Source organism: Neopsephotus bourkii, unplaced genomic scaffold, assembly GCF_033783945.1.
Source record: "Neopsephotus bourkii isolate Nb327-2 ecotype Australia unplaced genomic scaffold, CSIRO-AGI_Nbou_v1 NB_207, whole genome shotgun sequence".
NCBI lineage: Eukaryota > Metazoa > Chordata > Aves > Psittaciformes > Psittacidae > Neopsephotus > Neopsephotus bourkii.
The window spans coordinates 1,723,151-1,746,775 of NW_026900719.1; the positions used below are offsets into that span (position 1 = coordinate 1,723,151).

General features: G+C 38.0%; 1 protein-coding gene across 2 annotated transcripts in view; it reads right to left on the reverse strand.

Annotated features, from left to right (window-relative positions):
- Nucleotides 1–23,625, reverse strand: part of LPCAT1 (lysophosphatidylcholine acyltransferase 1) — a 59,094-nt gene that overhangs the window by 29,844 nt on the left and 5,625 nt on the right. The window contains exons 2-8 of one of the 2 annotated variants that reach the window (XM_061344322.1): nt 22,181–22,323; nt 20,444–20,658; nt 12,860–12,972; nt 11,415–11,475; nt 8,744–8,802; nt 3,574–3,608; nt 573–627 (exon numbers count right to left, since the gene is read on the reverse strand). In XM_061344322.1, the coding sequence (XP_061200306.1) occupies nt 573–627; nt 3,574–3,608; nt 8,744–8,802; nt 11,415–11,475; nt 12,860–12,972; nt 20,444–20,658; nt 22,181–22,323 (681 nt within the window). The remainder of the gene's footprint in view (nt 1–572; nt 628–3,573; nt 3,609–8,743; nt 8,803–11,414; nt 11,476–12,859; nt 12,973–20,443; nt 20,659–22,180; nt 22,324–23,625) is intronic. The other variant, XM_061344323.1, reaches the window with a different exon arrangement.

The window sequence follows — 23,625 nt, forward strand, 5'->3', positions numbered from 1 at the left end:
GACAGTGACTTAAAACTATTTAATTGGCTATGTAGCTTCACTAGGCTTCAGCCTTATGATCACAGTGTTTTCCTCAAACAAAGTTAAAAATAGACATAGGTTTTCTGTTTTCCAATTTCACATTCTGAACAGTGCAGCCTAATAAAAAAAAATCAGCCCAACATATTAAATAACTTATCTGGCCTATAAAATCATAGAATAGTAAAAAACTACCTACAATTCATTTTCTCTAGAAAATAGTCATTAATTCTTATCCAGCAGTCAGACACTTGGATATCTAAATTACACAGTCGGTATGCTAGGTGTAGAAGAAATCAGGCAGGTAAAAGACAAAAGAATTGTTTAGGAAAGGCTCTAAACAAAGTCAGAAATCTGTCGATTTAAATTAGTAAGTAAAGTCTTAAGCCAAGTCTTATTGCATTTTTTAGGCTACTTTTTCAGATACAGAAGCCATTTAGCCTGTTTGTACAGACATACATACAAAGTTTGAATACAAACTTTTTACTGCAGAAGTAAGTATAATATTATGTATTCTGATACTGCTCAGAATACACTGGGGTTTTTTTACTGACCTCAATTTCCACAGAATTGTGCAACTGACACAAAGTGAGCCACAGAATTTCTAACCTAGAAAGAAACAAAACAAAACAAAATAGGAAAATGATTGAGGAAATACATCTACAGGTATCAAAACAGTAGTACGTTATGCTCCAAAGTCTTCAACTAGAATATGACCATGTTTAGATAAAAAAAATAACAGAAAAAGCCTTTGAAGGTACTTTTATCCATGACATTCTGTAAGGTGGAACAAAAGCAATCTGCATTGGAGTTGCATCTTAAAAGATTTCCAAACAGTAATATGATACACAGGTACTAACACATCCAGTAAGAGATGACGTATGTATAGTGTGTCCAGAAAAAGTAAGTGCATATCAGGAAAATGTCGTATTCAGCATAGAGTTGGCAAGATTAATTACAACTACTTGTTACCTTGGTTTGGAATCAAAGTTCATGAAATGCAGTACGTGTGTCTTAGTAGCCTAAGGCACAAAATAACTGGGATCAACTTGACCTTAGAAAGCAGTAAGAATCAAATCCAGGAAAGGATTTAGCAACCCTAATTTAGGGAGCAGTGTTAGTAGCAACAGTTTATACAGTATGTGGGTAGTTACAGCAATCAATCATGAGGTGAGGGCTAGTCAAAATCCTCTTAAGTAGATAAAGTGCAGCTCCTAGAAGCAACACCCTACTCATTTTGCCACCAGGTCATTCAGGGCTGCAACATGTTTTTTCTCCCTTGATTCCCACTGAACTTCCAAAACATTAAAGCAAAGAAAAGGGGCAAAACCAAGTGTGGAACTTGTGATTTGAAGTTTACATCACTGACAGGAAACATGTAAATGTGGTTTCTAGACCCTTGTCCAAGAACCCAGTAAGTTAGACGTGAAGTCTTCTGTCAACTTCTGCGATCTTCAAAGAATAAACCTTAACATTTAAATGTCAATTTAAAAACTGACAGAACCTGTATCCAACTCAAGTCCAATGTAGAAAAAAAAAAAAAATAAATGTAAGTTGTACGCTACAGTCAATCTGTGTTTTCAAGGTGGAGTCACAGTCAATCTGTCAAACAAGTAAAAACATTACTTTCCATAAGTGGAAGAAAGTGACTTAAGTTTCCATGTGGCAAGTTCTCAAACCATTTTCTAGGCTACACCACTTCTGAAGAAACAGTATACTCCTGGATACAGTAACATTCCCTGATTAAATTTTTGCTAAGACTGTGACAGAGAAGAGAGGCATTTGCTGAGGAAGTGAAGACCGCATCAGTCTTAACAGTATTTTCTGTCAAGACATCATAAATATATTTTAGGTCACTCAGGAGAATTAGTCCTAATTAAGTAAAGCTGTAACTTAAACTGACCCAGTAAACTTGCGTACTACCTCAGATTTTTAATTTAACACTATTAACAGAGGTCAGCACTTCCGAGTGTTTTGTACATTAAAGTGATCTGAGGCTACAAAACCACAATTTCCTTCCCTCTTCCTTCTCCTTGTGTTCTTGACTCCTCAGGTAGGACACTAAGCTGGACATAAGCTATTTACCTTTCTCCCCTCTGGCTGAGTTTATTTGCTAGATGAACTGCAATGCAAATGCAAGGGAAGAGGTACGAGCTCACTGAGAACAGAAATCTCTGCATGCAGCAAATACTGTAGTACCTACTTTGGACGCTATAATGGATTCATCTACTTCCAACGTGATGATTTAATTGAAAGCTGAACCTTTGAAAGTGATGAATGATCTCCTCGAGTTTCCAAATCATAGAATCACAGAATGGTTTGGGTTGGAAATAACCTTAAAGTTTACCCAGTTCCAACCCCTCTGATACGGGCAGGGACACCTTCCACTAGACCAGATTGCTCCAAGCCCAGTTTAACCTGGGCTTGAACACTGCCAGGGATAGGGAAGCCACAGCTTCTCTTGGAAGCCTGTGCCAGTGCGTCATCACCCTCATAGTGAAGAATTTCTTCCTAGTGTCTAATCTAAATCTCCCTGCTTTCAGTATAAAGCTATTTCCGCTTGTCCTATCAGTACAGGCCCTCATAAAAAGCCCCTCTCCAGACTTCTTATAGGCCTCCTTTAGGTACTGAAGGCTGCTGTAAGCCTTCACTGAGCCTTCTCCAGGCTGAACAACCCCAACTCTCTCAGCCTATCTTCACAGAAGAGGTGTTCAGCCTTCTGTTCACCTTAATGTAGATATGTCCTTAATTAGACCTGGTTACCAGTCCATGTGAAGGTGCAAAATTAAGTAGCAAAATTCTAAGTTATATGAATCTTGGCTAATTTTCCTCATTAGTACTAAAGTATAGGATTTCAGGTGGGACATTCAAAACATTTCCCCAGGAGGAGGCTAATAGCAAGCCATTAACCATACAATTCAACTCCCATTTACTTAGGGTTCAAAATTTCTTGGTTTGAACTTCATCCAAACATTTCAGAACTTCAACTCCAACCCCAACATGAAAATAATGCTAAAAAACATTTTTTTAAAACAAGGAAGAACTGCTTCATTTAGTATTTTACATCACAGGAACTTGCCAAGAACCTCTAGAATAGCATTTTGTTTTAAAAAAAAAATCAAGTTACATTCAGGCAAGGTAATGGAAGAAGTATCTCCAAATGCCTGAGTGGGTTGACTGCTTCCATGGGACTACACCAATTTAAAAAAATAGCCATACAGATTTTATACAGAAACACACCAAATTGATTTAGAGGGAATAAAATACATAAAGCAGAAGCAAGTTGTTTTACTTCAGGTACTTGGCTAAAAAAATTTGAAATAAAAACCTAAAATCCATTCTGCAAACCATTAAAATCATAGAAGTAGACTGTTTATACCTGGATTCCTCTGAATATTATAATAATTAGGGAATACTAGATAAAAGATATAAATTTATCCCAAAAAATAAATTTACTAGAATTACTACTCAACTATACATGCGTGTAAGTCATGTAAACAAGAACTAATGAAGGAAAGTGATCATGATGCAAGCAATAAAACACAAACCACTTACGCTCCTGGCCCTTGCCATGTCCATGTGATTGTATCCTAGGAAAAGAGGGATGACAGTTGCAATTAATTGCTGCACTTTAAACTTTTGTTGCATTATAGATAACTGATGACATATGACTGAAAGGTTTTCATGGAAACTTCAATGCCATCTACAAAAGTTCTTAGTTGCACGAGGAATCAGCCTAGTAATCTACCTCTTAAACACGTAATATCTATGTTTACAAAACAGTTAAAGATGCAGAGACTCTTCAAATGTTGTTAGCCTTGGAAAAGAAAGTTATTTACTCTAAGATGATGTTGCTTGATATGCATTGTCCATGTATATTTTCCTAACCCACCCTGCTCAACAGGGCATCCCTCAAGTGTCCCTATACTTTACTTGGACTTCCCAGCAACAGATACGAACATGCTGTAACACAAAGTGTCTGGGACCTGTGGGGATGACTCACAGGAAATCTGCTCAACGGACATGAGCAGCAGGATAAATAAGACCTTTTGTCTTACCACAAACAGTATTTTTCCAGTTGCCTTTACTCACAGACATCATATATTCACCTGCCTGATCCAAGAATCAAAAGGTACATTACAAGACATCTAAACCCACCGATTTACTCTCAGGCAAAACCAGCACCACTTTTATATGACTGAGATGAACCATGTATGCTAAGAGAAGCCAAACAGCAGTAAAAGAAATGAACAAGATGCAAATAACAAAAGGGAACAGTGATCTGGAAAAGAGCGTATAACAAGGGTCAAGAAGGAATATGACAGTAAAGGTCATCACATTTTTAAGACTGTGGAGAAAAAACTGCAACACTGGGAGACAAGATTTAAGTGTAGAAGTAAGGATCAAAAAAAAATTGAAAATAAGTTCCAGCTACTGTTTTGGCCAACTGAAAAAGAAAAAAAACTACAAATCACTAACAGAAAGATAAGAGGACCTGGTAAATTCAGGTTTCTGACAGATCAGAGGCATACTTCTGTCAACCTACTAAAATTATTCCAGTTCAGTTCTGTGCTAATATAAAGAACCATTTTAGAGAGTTATGTGATCCCATGTGCCATGATCTTGAAAAAAATCAAGTCAAACTCATATTTTAATTACCACTTAGAGCAAAAGGTTGTCACGATTAAAATGAAAGAAAGCAACACATCCATAAAAAGTGAAAAATGTGATGAATGTGATAGATCAACAACTTGGAGTAAGGTCTACTAAAAATTTACATGTTGACTTTCAACTATTATTTTAAAGTCAACCAAGATATAAGGAACAGTTCTGTATCTAGCAATCAACATATATGCATGAAAATAGACTTCGCCATGCAGTGATCTTCTAAAACTTTAATGTCTTCAGTTCTGCTGTTAAACTGTTTCTGGCAATTTTGATGTCTCTGGTAATACTGCAAATAGAAGTCTTACAGGGCTTTTTTTCCCCACAAGAAGCTTTCATTTACAAATCCTGACATTTTGGCAATGTAGATAAGTGGTAATTTCTCTCACCTGAGATTAGATATGCTATGTAGAACAACAACACAGCACTGCACATATCCAACTCGGCTCTCCAAATTGCAACAGTGCAAAAGGAGACAAAGCAAAAAGTGAGCTCTTAGAAAACCACCTGGCCGGGGCAACGGATCACTGAACAGCAAACAGATATTTTCACATTCCAGTCACTATGCTGGAAACATAGTCACAATATCCAGTCACAAAACAAACTCAAATAAGCCACATACCTACCAGCAATCCTGCAAGAAATTCCCAATGTGAATGTCACATCAGACATGCATGCTTTTCTCATTGAGAACATGAGGACACAGCAGGGGTGATGGCTATAATTGCTACATAGTAGAAAACAGGATTCTCATCTGCAAGAGGCAGACCTGTTTTGTAGGAGACTCTTGCCAGAATATCCAGTATTTTTACAATAAAAGCAGGAAGCAGAAGATGAGAAGTGGTATATTCTGCACTTAGTTTAGATACCTTTTATATTTATCACAGCTACCAGCTTATCTTTATGGATAGAACTCACTTTGACAGCATTCTGAGTACACTTGGAAACTTTTCCATCTAGACAATGAATTCTTTGAACTGCGTGGAAGTACCTCTTCCATATAATTTTTATTTGACACAAGAAGATACTGAGAACAGTGCCAAACTTCAAACAGCAGATTGGCTGTTGTTTTATATACTCAGCCAACCTTGGTACACCAAAGCTGCGCAGGAGATGCTGCCAAACCTCTTATCAAATAGCAGAGTTACCTGTAGAAGACACCTGGACATAAAAATACGTTTAAAACGGCTCTGTGATATTTAAACAGGTAGATAGCCTTTCATAATTACCAGCACTCTGACAGAAAACTCAAATGAAGGAAAGACACAAAGATAACCAGTGTAAAAAAGAACTTCAAAATGACTCCTGTATAACCTATGGATGGAAACATTAGAACATTCATTTTAATCAGATTATAGGTAATAATTGTCAAGCATCCAATAGGCAAAACGCTACCAAACTAGCTAAACAGAAGTAAATTTTGAATTTCATGTCTAAACAACATTTTAAGCCTTATAATTTCTTTCCACTCACGCATCAGGAGGGGCAAGACACTAACACATTACTCCTAAAATAACATTGATACGGGACCAGAGGCATCATGTACTGAAAATAGTTGTAAACCCAAAGAAAAAAGGTATTCAGGGGGCAAACCTGACTATAGACTTCTTCATGGTAACCAGAATTAGATTTATTTGCTAGAGAAAGCCCGAATTTACATTACCAATTTTGCCACAAGTTCCAGTCAATAGTACTTTCCCTAGTTCTTGAATAGAGTACAAGGAAATCAACAGGTAAATCACACACCTACTACATTCACCCCAGGCTCCGACCTCAAAAAGCCTCCCAAAAGAGTCGGTGCACTCAAGTTCAAGAATGTTCTCATCTGTACTGTGTAACTCAGGGCTCTGGAGGTGGATCAGAGCAGGCAGTCCAAGCTAAAAGCAGTGTGGTGACTGAATACAACGCGTACCTGGAATTCACTGACTAAGCAAAGATCTTAAACTCCTTTATAAACCTAAAATTATAATATGCAGTGGCAAACAAAAAAAAAACAGTGTATGCAAAACAATGTTTCCTCCCTACTCTGTTGTTCTTACTTGCTACCTAACTCTTAACTGTACCCTAATCAAAATAAACCTCACCTTCACACATCACATCATGTTTCTCCTTCCTCCGCATTCTAACCTTGCTGCAAATCCTCTTCAGCCCACCCAAGCTAATCTAAAAGTCAAACATTGATAGCAATTATCCCTCCCTCATTAGTGCTTAGTGGAAGTAGACTGCAGGAGGTTAAAAGATTCCATAAGGCACTGAAAACTAAGGGTTTTAAAGCAATCAAAAGTGGTAGGGAAAAGTAAAGTTCCATGCACAGATTCAGGCCAACTCAGATGGATATCTATATAAATATTTAGAGTTTGTTTTATGACATTTTGCGCTAATATAAAAAAATGGAAAATTTTGTTAAAATTTATATTGTTTTACTTCAATGTAAAAAGCTGACCATTTCTGTTAATAGAACATTAGGAATATTATTAGCTGAAACATTGCATATCATGTACTACAGGTAATAAGGACATTTCAGTATGAAAATGGATTTCTGAAGACTTAAAAATTAACATTTGATAGTTTTATATTGTTATAAAATGCTTAATGCTGATATACCATGTTACATTCAGTGAAGTATGATATCAGGCATGTGCACATTTGCAACTTAAACTGCCGGTGCAATAAACATTCTTTTCTAAAAGAATCTTTCTTCCTGAAAATAAAACAATTATGTAATGAGAAGTCCCAGGCAACCTGTTAAAACACACTTTATACTATGCAAGCATAACAGGCAGCTATTCTTGTCACAGCATCCACAAAGATAATTTTGGGCTTTGTTACTGCAAACTAGTTGACTGCCATCACACCATGTCTCAGTCAAGAGCTCTATGTAAATTACCTTTGCTTAGATTCTTTTCTTTTTTAATCAAGCATGTGTCTTACACCAACCTTTAAAGTGAAAGAAAGAACAATGGTTGGAACCACTTCTAAGCGCTACAGGTACCAACAGGAGCTGAAATCCTTCCTTAGATCAAGGGGTTAAAGGGCTAGTCAAAGAGATCTCCTGATGTGACAGGCATCGGCCAAGGTAGTCCTTATTTTACTGCTGACACTTCTCCCACCCTCTCCTAAATAAGTTCTATTTTTGAAGCGGACAGACTGGACCTGAAAACAGCCCAAGAGAGCTCAAAAAGAAACTTCAAGTATAAAAGCAAGCAAAGTTCTCCAAGAAGCATCTTCTAAAATAAACCGAGGAATGCAGACAGACAGGATTCTGGCTGCAGTAGGACAAGAAAGTATTCACATCAAGTAAACTGAATAATAATTAAAAAAGCCAAACAAAAACCAACCCAAAACAAAAACCGAAACATAAAGCTCTTCTCTGCTTTCCTGTTTCCTGTAGGCTTGTTCTTGAAGTTGGTAAAGTGAGGTCTGCCCTAATTTGTTTGCCTATATCTTTACAAGCATTTGTAAAAATCAATTTATATATTATTAAATACACACTATAATTTGCATTTTACCCGAATCTGATTTATATTGAAGGACTACTCCAAATTAGTCAATGTCTAGCATCCCTTATCCAAGTGCACAGTGAATGCAAACCATGGACAAGACGACACCTTATGGAAGTGAACTCCTCAACATATTATTCTATTACCATTTAGCTAGTTGCGTTAATTTGCGACCAACACCCCTACAAGTATGGGGTGCAGAAGCATCTTCCAGCTATAAACGATATCAGGAAAACTCTTCAGCGCACACTGCAGTACAGGGAGCACATGGGAACACAGATCCTAGACAAGACATCACTTTCTGTCACTTGTACAGTACTTCCTGTAACAAACTGATTAACTTTTAAAGCACTGTTTAGGAGTAACCTAATAAAAGCAGAAACATTTGAACTGCCTCAGTTAAGATTATTTATACTGCTAGAGGCTTAACAAATGCACACTTAGCCAATAAGCATTCATTAATGATTTCCAAATTTCTAAACCTATTTACCTAACCTAAAAGATTACAAAAGTGCCAATGTACTTAGAGGAAAATGCCCCATGTTTCCAACTGAACTTACCAGTTTGTTTGGATAACGTAAAACCACTGGCTGTACCGGAACTCCAGGAATGAACGCTCCTAGAAGGCACATATCACACAATTACTGTACAGTGCATTTTGGTACAGAAGTTTATTGCAGAAAAAAAAGTATACAATTAATGAACTGATATGCACAGAAATGAGTCGATATTGGAAAAAATAAGATCTGAAAGTAGCCTTAAAAGTAATCTAAAAAGCAAGCACTGGAGAATGACAATGCATTACTATCTTTTCAGCAGATAAATAATGAAGAATACTTGCTTATATTTTCTAATTTATCCTCTACCACTTTCACAATTTGTTATGTACACAAGTCAAAGCCCAGTACCAAATTCAGTTTGACAGATGATTTAAAAAAAGTATGAGCATGTGCAAGATAGTTGATATATTCCATGTGGTCAACAGCATTTACTGGTGAAGCACCTAAGCTTTCATATTCAAAAGCAGCTTTCTGTTTTTAGCTGAGCAACATCAATTTATAGGAAATTTATCATCTCTGAAATAACAAAATTAATGCAACTTCTGTCACTAGTTAGTTAGAAAAATCTAATAGAAAGTATTGAACTACAACTATTGTACCCTAGTATCGCTTCATTTCATATGAAAATTAGTTCTGATAAATAACACAATCTATAAGTGTCATTTACTTGGTTTCTAGCACAAAGAGTGGGTAAGCGTGCTAGGTCTTTTGCTCAAGATTACCCTTTTCCTCATGAAAACAATTAAAGACAGCTGCACTCAAAACTATATAATTCATAGCAATTTACTAAGTTATGCCTAATATTTTGATTTAAAAAAAGAAACAACGGAGTTACACTGTATTCTTAGCATTACATTTGCTTTACAGAATAATTGGCCAGACCTAAAAGAAGCAATTGTTAATGTAGTACAAGCATCTTTAAACTAAGGTTGCTCGAATGAGATCCTGCAAAGATTTGGTTCTTGGCCCAGTGGTACTTTCTAGTCAGTCTCCAAAAACAACAGCCTAAGCAACTTTTGAAAGAATCTGAAGATGACAAAATTTGAATGGCAGATGACACCACCACCATTGAAACAAAACTTGACTAGCTTGCCATGTATGACTAGCTTGTACAAATACAAAACCAAAACACTTTGTACTAAGAACAAGGAGTGTAGGCCATATGAGGAGAATGGGGAAAGGCATCATGATGGAATTTACTTGAACAGAGAGCTGAAGTAATTTGATGTGAGAAATTTTGGGGCAAAGGATTTCTGAGAGGCTGGGTGGATAGAGAAGCAGGTTCCAATGGGAAAAGTGAGACAGTCAAGCAGCAGAAAGTAGGTACTAGACCAAAGGAAAAGGAAGAGCAGAGAGGAAGAACAGAGATTGAGGCATAAAGTATATGGTGCCCGGAATGTCTATGGCACAGAGGGAAGGTGTGAAATCCAAGCTTTAATGAAGGATTCAGGCTGTTTTTCAAAGCATGGTCAGGATTCAGGTGGAGAGAAATAGAGAAGGAGAGTAAAAAGCAAAAGAAGAGGATGTTCTCCTAACCATCACACGTTCATCTAAAACAGACAAGAGCTAAGTGGGGAGGAAGAAAAGCTTTTTGAATATTTGTTCAGGAGACAACACTGAGATTCCTTCAGCCAAATGAATCAGTCCAAGGAATCACAACGTTGACTCATCACATGATATTCTAATAGTGATATGTAAGTTGTAAACACCACAAAATACAAGACACACAGTAAGACCAGAACACAATGAGCTAGGCAGAAACCTCAGAAAAGTAAAAAAACACATTCACAACTGCCTTGCTCCCTGCAGTCTCCCTATTTACCATCTCCCTACCTACTTCATAAAGCCAAGCTTACATTAAACATTGGTGGTTCTCTACATATTGGCATGTCTCCCAGTTGCAACTGCAGTTTACACCTGCACCAACATTCAGAGTTATACCCTCTCCTAATATGATAAGCTAAAGGACTAACTGGAAAGAGCTTAGAATGTGAATGTTAAGTTAAAAAATATTATAAGAAATGAAAGCCTCTGTAACAGTGGTATACTGGCAAGATTCTTATGCCTTCTTCACCAGAATGTAGCTCAGCAGAAGAATGAGAGGAATCAACCACACACAACACGGCAACAAATGCTGCAGCAGCCTGAAATAGATACACACTGATACCTTAAGCTTTATAGCGTATTTTAATGCTGCATGATAGACCCAAAATAGGAAATGGAGGGGGCAAGAGAAAGAAAGACAACCACAAACAAAATCCCAGCAAGAAACATTACTCCTCCAGTTCATATAGAATAGTTAGGGTTGGAAAGGATCTTAAGATCATCTAGTTCTAACCCTGACATGGGCAAGGACACCTCACATTAAACCATCTCACCCAAGGCTTCATCAACCTGGCCTTGAACACTGCCATGGATGGAGCATTCACAACCTCCCTGAGCAACTCAGAAGCCAAGAAAAAAAAAAAAAATATCTGAATTATCTGGTTTGCTCAACAGTGGAACTCAATCTTTTCCTAGCATCATAAAATTTCTATTCCCATTCTACCCTACTGCAAGATTTTTAACTCAACTTCTGCAACAGCAAGAAAATTACAATGCAAGTGTTATTTCAGAAAATGAAGATACAAGAACATTCTGTAGAGAACAGTGAAATGAGTATCATACCTACCAGGCTTGAATGTAATTAGACAGGACCGGTTTGTGCAAGTGCCCTCTGGGAATATCATTATCTTGAAGTAAAAGAAAAAATTACTTTTAAGAACTATTTCAGTGTGGATTTATTTATAAACACATCTTTTCAAAGCTACCATTAACTGAGTACAGTAAAAAAGTTTCATAGCAAAACAGTTCAGAGTTAAAAAAAATAGTGCTCAACAAGTCAAAATTATCTATTAACAGGGGAAACATTTTTCTTTATCTGTGAATTTTGCCTCTTTCTTGACCTCTGATAATAATTCTATTAAATTGGAACACTGACAGTGAACAGAAACACTTGTGATTCCAAGAGAACTTTCACAAAAGATTTTGGTACTGTTCAAAATAGCATATTCTGTTCTGCACCAAAACAAAATTCCTTCTCCCAGGCTACCTGCTTACATGGTAAGAAAAGGAAGACTTATTTTCTTTTTGCTTTTCCTACTTGCTATGTGCACAGATGTCAGAATGACAAAGGCTGAAAATACCTAAACAGAATTCTAACAATTTGAACTGAATTCAGAGGGTAGACTGTAAAAAAAAAAAAAAAAAAAAAAAGTTTTGGATATCAAAAAGCCAAGAACTGCTGAAATTTTGTGAAGAAAAAGACATTTAAAGAAAATACACATTACAAGGGGACAAAGTAATGAACTAGAATTAACAAAACTAGTTTTATTGCCCACTCTGGTACTAGCTTGATAGATATTCTGCAAACCACTTCAGTTCTGCAACACAGTTTCTTCATCTGTAAGAAAGATTATCTGCTTTGAAATCTATTGAAAGTCATGATGTGAAAGCTACATTTTGCCTTTCTGTCACACTGTTTATAACTTTTAATACTGTTTACAGTATTTCTGTAGTCCAGTATGACAGTTGCTATGACAGTCATCCTGTATCTTTATCTCAAAAATTCACAGAAAGAATGTTTCAAGTCAAAAATAGCTCTGAGCCACTTATTTTGGACCACATGATGAAAGCATTGCTAACAGAGGTGTGTTCCAGTTATTGGAACATCTGAATTGCTTGTGCTGTCTTGGCCAGTATCACATCTCCAAAAATGACAGTATGCCAAAATCCTGAGAATGGTTAAGAACACACAATACTCCCCCAGGTATTCTGCTGAGCACCTGGCTATTTTCTTCTTAGAGAACTTACCATATGACAGCAGGTTTAGAATGACTTAATAGAGCTGTTTGCCCGTGTACTTACCAGCCAGTCTCCCCTTGAAACATACTGCAGTGAGAAGGCAGTGTTTTGTATAGATAAGAATCTTCCATCTTCTAGAAAGGATGGGGTGGGGTGTGGAAATCCTATCCCTCACAAACCATCTAAAGCCTCCCACAAGTTAAAAAGTAAACTGCATATCCAAAGCCTGAAAATACCAAATTCCATCCATCACACAGTAGCAGTATACAGTACCTGTGGCCATTTACCACCAGACTGAGCACGCCTCTTTATTTCTTCAACGGTTTTCCTGCGAGAATCCTGGTCTGAGCGAGATACAAACACTGGTCGGATGTATCTGATTAGAGCTGAAGAGGAAGGAAAACAAAACCAGCCTTTATTTCCCCTTTGTTTGAAAAATATTTCCTCCCCTCCCAGCAGTCCTCTGAACAAAACTTTTGGTACAAGTACATAACCACTTTACTATATTACACTGCAAACTGAAATACTCAGCTGAATTACTGCAGTTTTATTGAGACATTTTCATAAATTCCTGTAAGGAAAACTGTTTTTCATAATTTTGGCAATTTCTACTTGTCCAAGTTTTAATAGACCAATACACATACATCACAGATAACTTAAAATATGAATGTACATATTATGCATAGGTTTTTGCAACAAACCAGCTGTGCCTGACTATAGGCCATTTCCTCCTACCACAAAAGTCACAAAACTCTGTAGACACTGCCAACCCAGCAAAGTATGTCTCTATGCAAGTGCTTCCAAAACACAGTCTCTGAATCAAACTCCTGCTGTCTTTAGAGCTTTTGTTTTCTATGACAGCTCAAATTCACTGAAGATAGATCAAAGATACTCCAGACACAGTTTAAGTTATCTTTTTGAAATCAGCGTCATCTAAAGAAAAACCATACTTACTTCCTAAGCCATCACCTGCATGCCTGTTCCTCATACAAAATATCTGGCATACTCTTCTTGGCTTGGTGGGAAACTTCTTATATACAGCCAGACACAAAACGAGCATGAACAAGAATCAGAAATCAATCTACAATATGCTCTCCATGCAAATGTCACAAGGACACCAAGGCCCACTTAGAAAATAAATACCACATACAACTCTTTCACAGTGTCAAAAAGCACTACAAGGGAAGCATCTTCAAGTATACTACTTCATGTTTTTATTTAAGCAGGTTGTCTTCAAATACCTTTAATCATTTTTGTGTCTTGTAAATACATTCAAAGGTTCAAGAGTCACGAAATAATTAACTATTCTATTTGCCTAAAAAAAACTAAATAGTAAAATACAGCTTTTCTTTTTCCAGCCACCATGGGATGAGCTCAGTGACACCAGCTGCATAATCTTCTTTTAGTCAAGGATAGACTTGTTGCATTAATGGATCAGCAGTGCTTAAAGTGTGAAGAATAACAAGTGTAAGAAATTAAGAGTCCTGTTCTCAGCAAAAGCTGCTGGTTCTAGTGTTACTTCACTGGCAGTTCAGCCAGCAACTCATCAAAATCCTACTATGGTTCTGTGAAACTTACCTGTCACACTTTACAGTAAGTTCCGAACATTCAGACAACTTCTGAAATACTGCTTTTATCCCACAAGCTGCTGAAGCTTAGGAGATAGTGTATCAGAGAAAAACTATCATATTCTTGCACTTTTCCCTATATGCCCGTTCTTATATGATATCCACAGAACAATGCTCACTAGGGGAGCAATGATCATCACGGGTCAGCTGGGGTTTCTGCTGTGGGAAGGTAAAGCAAACAAAAAAAAACCAAAACCACCATATATAAAAACTAGAAAAAAAAACCAAACCAAACCAAACCAAAAACAGGACAAGGGATAAAATATGTGAAAGAAATTATACTTGGTTACATAGAACCACAGAATCAGCCAGGTTGGAAAAGACCTTAAAGACGTTCAAGTCCAACCTTTACCCCAGGACTGCCATGTGCACCACTAAATCACATCACTGAGGGCCTCACCTGCACGTTTTGTCCACTTCCAGGGACGTTGATTCCACCACTTTCCTGGGAAGCCTCTTCCAATGCCTGACCACCCTTTCAGTGAAGAATTTCTTTCCTAATAACCGTAACTGTTTGATTTTTTAGTGATGCCAGTCCCGAGTTTCCCCTACCACTGCAAGTTACTATTCTGTAGCAAAACCAGCATTACCAAGTAAAAGAAAGCAAAAAAAGATTCAAACATCCTCAGCCTTCACCCTGAAGTTTCTTTTACATTAGGCCCAACTGATGGAATTCCAGTTACTTCAGGCCAAGGACTGCACAAGTTAATTCCAGAGCTCTGAAGCCTTTATCTGAGTATATGCTGCAAGCAGTCTTCTTTATAATACATGAAATTAAGCAAGCAGATAGATTTTACATAGGGCAGTATGACCAAAACATGAGCCTATAGACAACTCACCAATTTGGAGTCTCTAACCACTAATGTAATCTGTACCTGAAAACCAGGCAGGCAAGCATTGTTAACCTGGGAGCTTTACTCTTACAACCTTCCCAAAAAGCAAGCTACTGCAGTGTTACCAAGCCCCAAAAAAACCAATCACACAGCATGTTCTCTTACAAATGGACACCACCACAAACAGCAACACACCCACGTGCAAAGAAAAACTATTACAGTATGTTTAAACAGAAGAGACAACTGAAAGCTTGGTTTCCTATGGATTTGTTTTGCCTGAGTTATATGATACAAAATAGGCTTCAAGGCAAGTTTGTTTCTTTTCTCCTGGTTCAGACACAATTTTCACACAGCCTGTAGAACTTACACCTTTTAAACCATCAGCTTTCTTTCAAATATGTATGAAGCCATCACTATTTCAGCCCAGCACATCAAAATTTTATATAAGCACCCTATCTATTAAACTAAGCTTACTTCCTTCAGGATTGGACTAAAAAGCTGATAGAAATCTCAGCATTAAACAGCAACTTAAGATCCTACAAGACACCAACTACCAGACCTTTAGTGGTGAAGCCCAATAATTCAAGTAAAATTGAAACTCCCATGTCATTAGTAAAAAGCTGAAAAAGTACACACCAAGGAAAGGCTAGCTCTGTACTGGACTTTCCTCATACACTCTTTTCATAACCAGGTCTTAAAACAGAGCATAAGGCTACACAGATCCTTACTCTCCCCATGTATTTTCATGTTCAGTAAATAAGACAGTAATCTGAAAATTCAAAGGCTGTACCAAGTTGATCTGTGCAAGAAATAGTCAGAAGCAGGGCCAAGAGTTTGTGAAGACAAACTGAGAAACACACCAAATAGGTGGACAAGCTGAGGTTGCAGTCAGAAATCGAGTCATAACATAGGGAGCCCTAGAGACAGTACTGTAAAGTAGTATGTAAGGCAAGGAATAAGCTGGACTAGAGCAAAGTCAGACCAGGAGCAAAAAGCAGCATGCATGAAAATGCTTCAGACAGCTGGCGTACTGAGCTGCTAAAGGAAACAAGCAAAACTGTGCAATATGCTTAATAAATAGAACATAATCTTAACTTTCTCTGCTTGTCAATGCAAGTGACCATCCTTAAAGTATAAATTCTAGTGGGCAGAAGACCCCTCAATTCACAAAATTGACCTTGCCAGTGTCATTATTCCAGCTTTTTCTCTAGCACTGTCAGTCCTACTTGATGTAGTCACTCTCATCCCATTTCAGCTCATTACAAGTGCCCCTGAAGACAGGTGACACGCTGTACTTCACCTTCTTAGGCAGGTGCCCGCAATTTAAACAGCAGCACCAGTAGTTCATCAAAACCTCTGCCCTGTAGGGCAGCCAGAATGCCACAGATACACTAACCAACAGAAAGTTGCTCTAGCATGAAACAGCACGGTTTAAAGGAGCCTGCAAAAAATCAGTATTGCTTTAATTAATTGCAGGGTGGCAGCTCCAACTGATTTCAGAACAGTAAATCACATGCAATCATTTGAAGCACCAGCTGATGCATAAGCAAAAAGTGTTCCTTTCTGATGAGCTGAACACATACAATTGCTGTCAATGGACTTCTCAGAATAATGGGCTTGGGAGGATAAGGGGGAGGAGGTATTTCACCTGTCTATTTCCAGGAAAATGTGGGTGAGGAAACCTCATTTCAAATCAAGACATGAAGTGCTATTTATATAAGAAAGTATTGCAACAAACCATATAAATTATGCTTGACAGTTACAGTCATACAGAGTAAAGCTACACTGGCACCACCACCACCGGTAAGGTACCAGAGAACACAAAGCAACAGAATGGTAACACGGCACTGAATACAGTACTAAATCGTATCCATACACACATTTTTGAGTAATGGGCAGTTACATTTTCACCATTGTAGAATCAGAGTGACAGCTGAACATGAAGCTTCCTCTTGGCCCATCCCGAAAACACAAAACCCCATCACCTACATTCCTCTGATACACTGAGATGGCCACCTATAAAGCCAGTATGAATGGTGTGGATGGCTGGAGGATCAGTTTGCATACAGAATTGATGAGTAAAGAATTTGGCATATTTTAAGTTCCAAAATGAAAACATACCCAGCTACCGCAGCATAAATAATTCTGAGTTACTTATTTCTTGTCTTTTACTCATGATTCTCTAGAAATGCCTACAAAACACTTTCAGAAGGTGAGCTCGAAGAAAAAAATGTGGGAGATGTGGGGGAAAAAAACACCCACAAAAGAATTGATAGTTTTTACATCACAGTACGATTCTCCCCATTTCCTCTGTAGCGCTTCTGTATTCTGCCAAGTACAAATGACCTCTTTGCCATTTATATACTTAAGCTAACATATCCCCCCATTCATTTCACAGGTACCAAGGTTCCTTTCTTTTTTCAGAGGGCGAAGTTCCAGATGTCAAGAAGAAGCTGATTTAAACTTCAAGCACATCACCTTAGATCTAGTTTTTAAAAATTCAGACCACTGAAGATGTGGTCTGAATCACAAAAGTTGGCAATAAATTTTATTTTATGGGGATGTTGTCAGACAAATCCTTTTTCCTTCTTATTGAAGTATTTCTGCAGTAGCACCAACCACTTGAGCAACGAAACTAACTTTTACCCAGGTTGCTTTACCAGCCAAAAAAAAAGACAGTGAAGTGTAACTATCCAGAAATTACACAAATAGTTTGTCCTGGCTTGACATGGGGTCCAGAAGACAAAACAGGAAAGTTTAAGGATCTGTGCTGATGAAAGAACTGATCTAACTTGTTCCGCCAATATAAAGTGCAACGGATTCCTGAATGTCATCTTCATTGGGCTGCACACTTTACATTAAAGTGGTGCAGTGAACTTCACATCTCCAACCTACCAAAATTCTGGAAAGTAATTGCGTAGAATACATACATGTCCTTCAACATTGTGGTGATGTGTTCTGTCCGTTCCTGCATTCTCTACTTCATTTTCTTTACTATTGACCACTAAATGCAGAAGTCATAACTCCTCCTTCAGATCAAAAGAGCATTTTTTAATATGGTCGTCCGTCGTCCGTCCCCCCCATGAATGAAGTTGTCTGAAAAAGTCACAAGACTTAAGGCTGCTTCCAAAATTGGCCTCTGTGGTCCAGGAGAGCTGCCTTTAAGTCACAAGAATACTCAAACACACTTGTGGAATATTTCCATGAAAAACAGGCTTTCAATCAACTGGACTTAAAAGCAGATCAAAAGCTTAATATTCCATGACTGGCAAACTAAGGGTACAATAATAATAACACAGGCAGCTGCTCCAAAAACCTATTAAGATACTTTTGAAACCAATCTTGGTAACCAACTCACAATCAGATCTTTTTGTGCCTGTTATAGCACCTGATCCCTCTGGCACACAATGTACAGTGTCTTAATAAACATTGCCATTACATCAAAAAGGCAACTTGTCTACATCATGTTTGGATACGGTGGATGAAGATTTACTCTCCACTTAAAGTCCTCATTCTTGGAAATTATCTTTGGATATCTTCTGCTGATATATTTTTTATATGCTGAATTCTGCTCAAAGTTAAATGAATGTATTTTATCCGAAACTCCCCAGAAGATTCTGAATCACCATTAACGAGACTCAATCAAGAAATCACAAGGTTAGAATTACCAGTGGCTGGCTCCAAGACTCCACTGGAGATGATATAACAAGTTTGCAAGATTTAAAAAACTGAAGAACATAAACAATTCTGACCACTGTGGGGAAAGTTCTAGATGAATGTCTACCCCAAGAAAAACATGAAACCTTTTCACAGATAGCATGAAGAGAAATACCACTGGTCCAGTTGCATGAAATACATTTTGTGTGTGTGTGTGTGTGTGCGCGCGCACGCGTAGAGAAGTGTAAATAAGTACACTGGAATTAAAATACCAGATCAAAGGAGGAGAGGATGGTCAGTACCAACTGCTTCACAGAAAACCTCTTTTAAGCAGTAAAGGAAAATATCTGAACTTGACTCCATGGACAGCTTTCACTAAATTTTAAGCCCAAGTAGTCACTACAGTCATTACTCACCTTTCTGTTAAGGTCTATTTATTTTAATAGCACAAACTACTGTAACCAATGTTGCTCATAAAAAAAGCACTCCTCTAAACCAAAAAAAACCCTAATGTTTTTGAACTCCAAGTTGCAGCCATAATGTTTGTCATATCCTCACCTTCGTGGCATTTTTCTAAACACCTCATAAGGGACTACATAATTTTTGTGGCTGCCTGACATAAAGTGAATGCCACTATACAGGACAAAACGCTCATTTACTTGGATGTACTCTATATTCTCGTAATATTCCATTGAATCACTGTGTGCAGTTTTCTGGGTTTTCTGTTTTTCTGTAACTGATTTTACTCAGACATGGACAAAATTAAGTTAATTTTTTTAAATTTATTTTAAGTCTAGACTTCTAAGTTAAGTTTTAAAGGACTCAATTGAATTAGGTATATAGGAAATAGTTTGAACTACTCAATACGTATCATTTGTGCTACATTCAGTGTAACTACAACCTGCATGTCCCTACAGATCCTCCTCAGATTTTCCTACTAGTCCCCACCGAATCTATTACATGGGATAGTTAAGCAGCTATTACAGCATTATATCAAATGCTATTCTGCCACACGGTGGATTTCTCCAAAATGTTTCCACACAGGCTTTGATTAGAAGCCTACAAGCCTAAAAGCTTACACATTTTTGGCACAACTGTACCAAAAATCACAGGCCTCTCTCAAGCCTTTGCAACAATCTACACCGACAATTCCAAAGATAGTATTCAAGCAGTACTGACCTGGGCATCTGCATTTCTTGTGCCTAAATCTGAGTGTGCAATAATTCGCTCCTGCTCATCTCTCACATCATGCCGAAAGCAATCTTATTGATGCCCAAAGGATTAGCAGCCCTCCCTCAAGACAAGGCACCATGGAGAGCAGACAACATTCCTAAAACACATTTCTGGGATGGCGCCCTGACTTGCACCAAGAAAGAAGTCTTGACACACTTCCTTTCTAGCCTCACCCTTTGCTTCCATAGCCCCCTCCTCACTTGCTTTTCTATTTGTCAGGCCTTAAAACATTACACTTTCACCGCGAATGTAACCATGACTTCTGCAGGATTGTTTTCACTTTGTACAATGATTCAACTTTGGAGAAAGGGAAAAAAAAAAAAAAACACCCCAAAACACATCCCTCCCAATTCTTTCCACTGACAGTCAAAGTAAACCAGTAAAAAAGTCACCACATATTATGGCCTGAAAAAAAAAGTAAATGTTCCTTTCCCATACATAAGCAGCGAACCTCCTAAGTAATCATTTTTAATTTTTCAAGAACAATTAATTATCTACGAACTTACTTCCCCAAACAGGAATATCTTTACTTTCTGCTTTCATCACAATGGAGGCGAAGGTCATAGTTACTGGAATCGCATCAAAGTAGGAAGAATGGGGAGCCACAGTTAATATTGCTGCTTCTCCTGGCAATGCCCGTCTGCCTTTTACACTTATCCAGTGGAATCCACCAGCAAGCCACATCATTCTCATGATTGCTTTCAGCAAAATATCCACTACCCTGTAAAGAGTTGAAAAAAAGAGTTATGCTGCCACAAGAATACCTTAACAAAGAAAAAGAAAAACATTACATAAAAACTTCATAAGCATGAAATAAGTGCAGATAGGATATGCTGCTCAAACAGAGCAGGAACACTATACAGACTTGTTTCCTCTTTCTCGCAAGTTTAAGACCACTTTTAAGGTAAGAAGCCATTTAATTTCAATTCATGCCTGAATATTAATGTGTTTTAATCACAGTAAGATTGGCATTTATCACTAATTTTGATTCAGACTATGACTGCTGAGTTTCTTCTATACCATGTTTAATAATGCTTTCTAGTAACACTAAAAAAGAGATTTAATAAACTCAGTCCTGAAAAATGCTATTAGGATATTGCTAGAATGCAACAACCCTGATTCCTGAGTTCAACTTCACCCAAACAAAACAGTGCAGAAATGTAGAGCAGATTCCCAAACAGAGGGATGCTTACAGAATATACCTTGGAGCTTTGGAAATACTTTACCTTCTTCCCTTTTCCCCATCTCCTCAAGTGTTCTTTTTTTGTTTGTTTTGTGGTGGGTTGGTTTGTTTATTTTTAGATGGGGTTTTGTTTGCTTCTTTCTTTTTAATTGATAGTCATGAAAAGAGAAGAATTTACTTTGAGCCCACAGATTGCCAAAACCAAACACTACAAATTGTTGTACCCACAGGGACTGGAGGCTGGAGAGCAGGGTGACACAGAAATTGGATTAAATGGGGGAGGGACAATCTAAAAAGCTTCAAAATAACTCTATGGAAGGCTGATTGCAGTCTATTATTCCTTTAGTTATTATACTGATAGGATTCCAAATGAAATGCAAAGTGACATGTCTCTGTGGTTCTCAAACTCCTTCCCTCCTGTGTTGCAAAACAGAATCAGCTTCCCTGATGGTAATGCCAGCTCCTAATTTTAAAGTTCTCTACAGAAGAGAGGTGATACACACCTTTCTCACTCCTCAAATGGCAGTTTTCATGGATGGGTGAACACTATCTTACATTCTACCTTAATTAGCTTTCCAATATCAAAATGAGCACAGACTCATTAATAAGCACCAAAGCATGGGGCAAGCCCTCGGAATCAACAGAAGTTCTGTCAACTTGTCACAGGGCAGCAGTAAATGGGGTGGAGCAGTTTAAAACAACAATTTAGAATATGAAATCTGTGCACATTCCGTAGTGTCACTCTTCATAACAGGAAGTTGACATTACAGGAATAATTGAAATTGAAGGATGCCACAATGATGCTTTGCACTACGTCCTCAATAGAGGCCAGTAATGATCAGTTTTTCTCCCTGTAATTCTTGTATCTCCTGGTATATCAAAGAGTTGAGGTATTTTTAGCTTCCCATCCAAGGAGTGTTTAAATAGTAATTCTTATATTTTTCTTCCGAAGAGAAAAGCAGGTCTGTAGGACAGATGTCAGGTATTTCCAATGTTCTCTTTTTCAAACCACCAAACTAAATAATGAGTCTCTCAGTATTTCACCGTATCAGTGACTCACTTTCGCCACCAGGAGAGGGGCTTTTCAAGCACTTGCTCATCAGGTCCCATTGAAGCAATGAATGCAAAAGGCCAGGCCAGCAACATCATAAAAGCAGCAAAAAAGAGTCGGATAGGAAACAGAGTCAGGGTCATGAAGGCAATCTGCAAAATAAAAATATAATAATAAAAAAAAAAAAAGCAGCATTATTATAACATGATCTTAGACTGAATCTCAACAGCGACTCCTGGAAAATGATCTGAAGTCTTAACTTAAAAATGTTAAAATCAGCAGAATATGCTTCAATTTCAAACAAATAATTGTAGTGTATGTGTAACAATTATATATTCGCCAACCTTAATTACAGCTGAAACACAGCACACTCTTTAAAGCTAATGAGGTCACAGGTTTCCACGCTTCTTCAGACCCTTTGTTTGTCAGTGAGTATATCTGCATGCTCTTCCTTTTCTGCAGCCTCACACTTAGTAAATATTTAGCATGGGTGTGTTATAAATCTTACTGCACTACAGAGAAGTTGATCGACCACAGCAGCTCCCAGTCAGTGACATGCATTACTTCAGAAGAGCGCACTGACACAGCAATTCAGGAACCAACCTGGAAAACTCTTGCAGGACTGAGCAGGCACCTGTTCCCCTGCAGTAGGTTCCTGGAACCAGAAGCTGTGGAGAACTACAGTGGGGAGCACGGTGCAGAGACCTCTGAACAAACATCCAGACACATATGAGTTTCAGATACAGGTCTGTTCTAACAGGCACAACCCCCTGGAAAGCAGAGGTCTTCAAGAAGTTATCCTCCTCTGGGAAGCCATAGTGAACATAGTTGCTTCTGCACCTCCTCCCAGTGCTCTCTCAGAGCCCTTTCCCAGCCGGTCAGCCCTCTGCCTTCAACTCTAGTGAAAAAAATGTCATGTTGGAACTTCTCCCACAGTCTCCTGAAGGATTGTTCCAGAAGCAGGGCCTTTCCTGATCTGTCTGGAGTTGCTCCCAACTGTCCTCCGGAAAACATAACTTAGCTACTATGTGTGCAATGATCCACCTAACCCAGGAAACAGCTGCAGGAGCCAAGAGTCCCTGTTTCTCACTCAAGGGGCAGGAAGAAAGAAAAAAAATAATCTCTTAAAGTGGAGGAGGGTACAGCTCTGGATGACTGGCTAAGGGAGAAAGAACCGAAAACTGAAGCTGACTGAGGTAGCACCAATGTTCCTCAAGCTGTACAACAGAGGCTAGCATAAGACGAAGATGATACTATGAAAAATAAGGACCATATAAAGAATAAACTCAAAAGGAAATATATTGCATATTCACAGTTGTACCAGATGAGGAAGAAAAGCTCTTCTGAACACCACAATGGCTGGGCAAGGATGAGTAATGAGGCATAAGGTGCTGTCTCATGTTGTGTTTGATCTGATGCATCTCCAGGCTGCTGTGGAACGCATTATTCATATT